At 43.4% G+C, this 7,129-nt stretch overlaps 1 protein-coding gene across 13 annotated transcripts in view; it reads right to left on the bottom strand.

The window, feature by feature from the left end:
- KANSL3 (KAT8 regulatory NSL complex subunit 3) overlaps positions 1-7,129 on the bottom strand; it is a 46,719-nt gene that overhangs the window by 20,768 nt on the left and 18,822 nt on the right. For all 13 annotated transcript variants that reach the window (XM_017524117.2, XM_017524111.2, XM_017524113.2 and 10 more), the window contains 2 exons: positions 5,466-5,556; positions 5,152-5,337 (listed from right to left, as the gene is read on the bottom strand). In XM_017524117.2, the coding sequence (XP_017379606.1) occupies positions 5,152-5,337; positions 5,466-5,556 (277 nt within the window). The remainder of the gene's footprint in view (positions 1-5,151; positions 5,338-5,465; positions 5,557-7,129) is intronic.

The raw sequence follows: 7,129 nt of genomic DNA, 5'->3' as shown, positions 1-7,129 counted from the left end.
TGTATTTTTAGTAGAGACGGGGTTTCACCATGTTGACCAGGATGGTCTCGATCTCTTGACCTTGTGATCCACCCGCCTCGGCCTCCCAAAGTGCTGGGATTATAGGCGTGAGCCACCACGCCCGGCCTACTTATTTATTTTCTGAGACAAAGTCTCGCTCTGTCACCCAGGCTGGAGTGCAGTGGCCTGATCTCAGCTCACTGCAACCTCTGCCTCCCAGGTTCAAGCAATTCTCGTTCCTCAGCCTCTCAAGAAGCTGAGATTACAGGTGTGCACCACCAGACCCAGCTAATTTTTTTGCATTTTTAGTATAGATGGGGTTTTACCACATTGGTCAGGCTTGTCCCGAACTGCTGACCTCAAATGATCTACCAGCCTCAGCCTCCCAAAGTGCTGGGATTACAGGTGTCAGCCACCACACCCAGCTTAAGTATTTACAAGAATTTACAATAACATACAGAAATAATTTTGCTAAAATGTTACAGGTAAAATAGAAAATATAAAAATTATCTCTACTCACAGCTGGGCTCGGTGGCTCATGCCTATAATTCCAGCACTTTGAGAAGCCGAGGTGGGCCGATCACTTGAGGTCAGGAATTCAAGACAAGCCTGGCCAACATGTGAAACCCTGTCTCCACTAAAAATACAAAAATTAGCCAGGTGTGGTAATGCACACCTGTAATTCCAGCTACTTGGGAAGCTGAGGCACAACAACCGCTTGAACTCAGGAGGTGGAGGCTGTGGTGAGCCAAGATGACGCCACTGCAATTCCAGCCTGGATGACAGGGGGAAACTTCATCTCAAAAAAAAGAAAAAAGAAAAAAATCACCTCTACTCAGAAAAAAAATAAGAAAATATGCTGCACGCCTGTAGTACCAGCTACTCGGGAGGCTGAGGCAAGAGAATCACTTGAACCCAGGAGGCAGGGGCTGCAGTGAGCCAAGATCGTGCCACTGCTCTCCAGCCTGCGCAACAGAGGGAGACTCTCTCAAAGAAAAAAAAAAAAAAAAAAAAAGCAAGAGAAAATATGCCAAAATGTTAATAATGATCTCTATGGAGTTATGGGTGACTTTTCCTTTACAGATTTCTGTGTTCCCTAAATTTCCTCAATGAGTATCGGCTGATTTTATCATTTTTTAAAATCTGCATTTTCTTCTAGAGTACTGCCTTCAAGCCGTGGTGTACTAAAGAAATCTGTTATTATGTCCAAAAAAATATATTCTGCTATACTATGTACAGTGTACTTTATCTCATGTTCTGTTTACTATCTACCAGAAATGTGATGTTACAGATATGCAAATATAGGTTTCAGATATGTTGATGCTTACACTGAGAAGAAATATCTGCGAATTCCATGCTACCCACAAAAGGTCAAAATGACCTAGGGGAAAGGAAAAATGTTTAAATATTAGAGGTAGTTTTCAGAAAAACAAAAAAGTTTTGAAAAATTGGAAAATAAAAAGTACTACAGTTTGATGCAAGTTGTAAAACTCCAAAAATAGCAGAAGATAAGTGGCTCTTAATTTAAAAACAGAGACACTAAAAGGATTTCTGCATGATAAATTAGAGGAATACAACAATTAGACTTTCTCAGTTTAACTCAGGAAACAAATATTCGTGCAACAACTGCTTTTACAAGGCACCAGGCTAGTACTGCACAGGAATTTCACCTACAAGAGGTAATGAAGACAAACACAAATAATGGTGGGGGATGGGGACAGGGAAAGACTGATAACTGCCATGAAAGAAACAGAATCCCAAACTGCTATGATTCAAACCACCCAATGGAGGAGAGGTTAAGAGGCAATTTCCATCTAAAGATACAACATGTGAAATGAGACAAGATCTTTGGAACAGGCAGGATTCCAACAAAAGACGAAAGAAAAGCCTTCCAATCAGAGACACCAGCAGCAAGGGGCAAAAACTCACAGAGCTTATTCCAGGAACAGGTGGACTGAAGTCAAGGATTCAAGTAAGGAATGAGGAGGATGTAAAGCCAGTAGGAAAGGATAAGACCAAACCACAAAGGATCTTCATGTTCTTTGTAACTTACTCTAGAACTGTGAGCCACTCAACACTTTGAAGCCAAGGATGTGACCCTGGGTTAAAGCTCTATCTAGCAGTAGAGTACAGCTATGAAAACAAAAAGTCTTGAAACTTGCTTCCTGTCAACAAAGGATAAACAATAACTGACTTTTCCACTTGGCACTAGGAAGACCAAGCTTCCCTGGCCTTTTCAGCATTGCATTCACTCTCAACAGCCAACTAAATGGCTCAGGTCTGTACCTTCTCTGCCTTCTTTATCATAATGGATCTAATGGTGAAAGTAGCTGGATGAAAAGCATGATCCCATCCACCTGCGCTTTAACACCCAGCAGGCACTTTAAAAGCAAAATGATCCTATAATCATTTATATCCTCTGGGAAACAACCAAAGTATCTGTGTGAATTTAAATAGTCATGGGAAAGTAAGAGTTTGATGGTATAGTAATTACTGCAGAGAGCACAGCCAAAAGCGGACATTGCCTCCAGTCTAAGACCCTTGCTGACCGGTGTACCAGTGAGCCTTCCACTATTCCAGCCAACCCACACCCTAGCATGTGAGGAAAGCACCCAACTATGCATACTACAGAGTCCCCCCAGTGGTCTGTCATGCTCGTATCTGATATTCCCATAGGATATGCCCAGTCAATAACTTCAATAGGGCAGCAGTACAAATTCCTCCTTAAAGGGAAATTATGCTAGCCATGATGAATGAGGCAGGGTCACCAGAGAACTGGGATCCTGGGCATTATTACCAACACTCACCTCCTAGAGTGTATTCACCAATGTTACACTTTAACCATAGGTAGAATGCTGAGGAGAATATGTGAAGATGCCAACAATACTCCTGGGCCACCACTTTCTGTCTGCCAGGATCGGGCATGGGTCCCACACTCTACCTGCCCACCACTCACCTCCTGGGTCCAGGGTTTCTATTACAGGGGAGCAGTATGGGAAAAAGTCTGGAACTCCCTTTTCATTTGTCTTTTTCTTCACTAGAAAACATGCTCCGCCAGAGAAGAGAGCAGTTTTGTTTCGCTCACCCCAGTGCCTGGCACACATAGGGCCCAAAATAAGTATTAGTTAAACGAAAAAACTAACGTCAAATTTCCTACCATGAATATCATTAATGTATCTAGTCCTGAGTTTTATTTCAGCACTAAACCAGTCGTCTAACAAACTTGGCACCCTTTAACTTAAAAATAGATTAGAAACATGAGTCTGCAAGTTTTGGGGATGTGGCTAAGGGCACATGTAGGCCAGGCAACTTACAGCAGCAAGATGAGCCAGCTTCCTATAAAGCAGAAAGTAAAACTATCTTTTTTTAAAAAAGTCAAGAACTGAATCAGGCTCATGCCAGCAATTTGGGAGGCCAAGGTGGGAGGATTGCTTGAGGCCAGGAATTCAAAACTAGCTTATATAGCAAGACCCTATCCCTACAAAAAAAAAATTAAAAATTTAGTTGGATGTGGTGGTGGCACACCCCTCTAGTCCCACAACTTGGGAGGCTGAGACAGGCGGATCAGTTGGGCCCAGGAGTTTGAAGTTACAGTGAGCTGTGAGCTGTGATAGTGCCACTGCACCCCAGCCTGAGTGAGATAGGAAGACCCTATCTCCAAAGGAAAAAAAAGGCCTCAGACAACTTGGATTGATTCGATTCTTTCTTTCTCTTCTCTTCTCCTTCTCTAGCTCTCTTTCTCTCTTAGAGACAGGGTCTCCCTGTGTCACCCAGGCTGGAGTGCAGCGGTGGAATCAAACTCACTGCAGCCTCCTCTCACCAGCCTCCTAAGTAGCTGGGACGACAGACGTGTGCCACTGTGGGTGGCTAATTTTTTTATTTTTAGTAGAGACAACGTCTTGCTATGTTGCTTAGGCTGGTCTCAAACTCCTGAGCTAAAGTGATCCTCCTGTGTCAGTCTCCCAAAATGCTAGGATAACAGGCATGAGCCACCACGCCCAGCCCTGAGACCATTTTGAACTGGAGCAAAACGCCCCAGATATTTCAAGAACCTATGAGGGTACTACTTAAAAAACTGTTAAGAGTTACTGTGAGCTGGCAGGGTATGGTGCCTCAAGCCTGTAATCCCAGCACTTTGGGAGGCCGAGGTTGGCGGATCACTAGGTCAGGCATTCAAGACTAGCCTGACCAACATGGTGAAACCTCGTCTCTACTAAAAATACAAAAATTATCCAGGCGTGTTGGCGTGCGCCTGTAATCCCAGCTACTTGGGAGGCTGAGGCATGAGAATTGCTTGAACTCAGGAGGCAGAGGCTGCAGTGAGCCAAGATCGTACCACTGCAATCCAGCCTGAGGGACAGAGAGAGACTGCCTCCAAAAAAAAAAAAAAAGTTACTGTGAGCTCACTGCTTACTATGTGCCCAGTTTTGTATTAAGCACCCTACCTGAATTAACTAATTTTCACAAAAATCCTAGATAGGTAGTATCAGCCACATTTTAGAGACGATACACCTATCCAAGATTATACAGCTAATCACTGATAAAGCTGAGATTAGCCAAGCAATCTGTCTCCAGTATCTGCATTCTACCACATTGAGGGTAGCCTGATGCAATTACTGGTATCACCAAGAAAAAGTTTTAACTTTTTGTGCAATACTAAGTAAGAAAGCAGGGAAGGTTTGTACTGAATTATAAAAGTCTAAGTGTTGTTACTAAAGGCTCATGCCCTGGCGAGCAAAGTCAAAGGGATCATAGCACATTCCTGCTCTGCAATCTCCCAATGCTCCGAGCACCAAGGGTCTGTTTCTGTCACCTTTCTCAACAAATTCCTCCCTGGTAAACCCTTCATCTCCTTCGTCATAATTCAACTCAGCCATGACTCAAACCACAAGCTTGCAAGGCTAGGAAAGCTAAATGTATACTCTGGTTTTCAGACCCCACACCTCATCCTGGAGCCAGCAGGGCTAAGAACGTTTACACCAGACACAAATGTGAAATAATACCCTAACTCCCAATTTTAATACCAAATCCATAGCTTTGGCCATGCCCTCCAGACCAACCATGATAATTACCTTGCCCAATCCCACACCCTGAACCCACAGGAGAGGCTAGCTATCCCCAGGACAGGGCAGACACCAATCACAGCCTTACCTTCCCCTTCAGCGTCTGCAAAGCATCCAGGTAGGCTGCCAGCATGGGCAGACTCAAGGTCTCCACAAGGGTGGTGTGCAGCCACTGTATCAGCTTGGTGTCCCAGCTCACACTTGCCAGAGCCTGCCGCACTCTCCTTGCACACTTGTCCACAGCAACGCGGCGCAGCACTGGCTCATTACAAGCCTGGAGGATTTAAGTGGAAGTGATAAAACATGAGGACTACCTGATTAGCAAGAGAGGGGGACAAGTCAGTCAGCCAGTGAGGCCTGAACTACGAAGAGCCCACTGGGGGCAGATTTCTGGTGTCTTACCCCTTCATTGGCCAAGCGGGCAAGCCGGTCAGACTGCAGGGCTTTGAGGATCTTGTTGAATAGCTTGTTCTGGGCCACTGTCCAGCCAGTCCTATAAGGGAAACTCTGAGGAATTATAGTCAAACCCTGGGGACGCTCCCCATGTAATGTATACCATATAAAGAAGATTATGCCATGTTTTATGTCTCCACTATGGAAGAGTAAAACCAAGTAGTTTAGTCTAAGACCACTGAGCTAAAACACAAGACCTAGATTCTGGTCCCAATCCTATCAAATTAAATCACTGCAGCACACATTTGTATACACACACACACACACACACACACACACACACACACACAGAGTAATATACACAGTACAAGATGAGTCATGAATAAAGTCTTTTAGCCTAGCAAAGCTAATTATTTACTTAGTAGCTAAAATAATCCCAATTGTAAACAAAAGCAGAGCACCACTGAACAGACATATTTGAATTTTATTAAGTTTTATATTTCACACAAAAAGGCAGACAGGATCAGCAAGCATTTTAATGTACTAAAATCTCAGACTAAGGTAAGAGGTCTATTTAAAATAGGCTTAAGAACAAAAATATAGCAGAAATATAACCAGTAAAGAGGCTATTCTTCCCCTCAATATTCCACCCCACACTAATCTCTTCTCCATATATATTTTTTGTATTTTTTCTATATATCACACAATTAGCAAATTTATTTTTGAGAGGCCTGTTCCACATAAGCGAATATATTATCATCCCAGCATATGACACTGGCATTCACACATCTACCTTATTGCTTACCTATTACTTATTGAGGCTTTGTGCCTGGCAGACATCTATTCTACTGTTCTCATCTCCACCTCATCACACTCAGTATACTGATATGGAGCTTATTGTTGTCCCCCTTCACCCTACTCCCAGCAATCTTAATTACTCAGATGCTCTAACTCTGGCTAGTAAACTTCCTAAAGATTCCAAAAGAAAGGCAATTGAAGATGCTCAATTAATGTTTGTTTACCTGTTCTCCCTGCCATTAAAAAAAAGCTGATGATGGCCAGGCGCAGTGGCTCATACCTGTAATTCCAGCATTCTGGGAGGTCGAGTGGGGTGGATTGCTTGAGTCCAGGAGTTCGAAGACCAGTCTGGACAAATGGCAAAACCCCGTCTCTACAAAACATATAAAAATTAGCTGGGCATGGTAGTGCATGCCTGTAGCCCCAGCTACTAGGGAAGCTGAGGTGGAAGAATTGCTTAAGCCCAGGAAGTTGGGGCTATGTGATCATGCCACTGCACTCCAGCTTCGGTGACAGAGTGAGACCTTGTCTTAAAAAAAAAAAATTATGTGGGTGTTACACCCAAATGAGATCCTGGGATGGAATTAAGGTAGCATTTCAAATCAGTTGGGATAAGGTCCCTAAATTTAGGGTAAGACAACCACTGGCCAATTGGAAAAAGAAAATCTGATCCCTACATATCACTCTTTAAATCAAAATAAATTTCACATGAAAAAAAAGAAGACATAAAAGGAAGACAGAGAAATGCAAATACATTAAAATTTCAAACTTTAAGCCAGGCGTGGTAGCACGTGCCTGTAGTCCCAGATACTTGGGAGGCTGAGGCAGGAGGAGCCCAGAAGTTCAAGTCCGGCTTAGGTAACATGTCTCTTAAA

Source organism: Cebus imitator, unplaced genomic scaffold (genome assembly GCF_001604975.1).
Source record: "Cebus imitator isolate Cc_AM_T3 unplaced genomic scaffold, Cebus_imitator-1.0 Scaffold31, whole genome shotgun sequence".
NCBI classification, from domain to species: domain Eukaryota; kingdom Metazoa; phylum Chordata; class Mammalia; order Primates; family Cebidae; genus Cebus; species Cebus imitator.
Note: the sequence above shows the minus strand (reverse complement) of the source record. Positions and strands in the feature narration are given on the sequence as shown.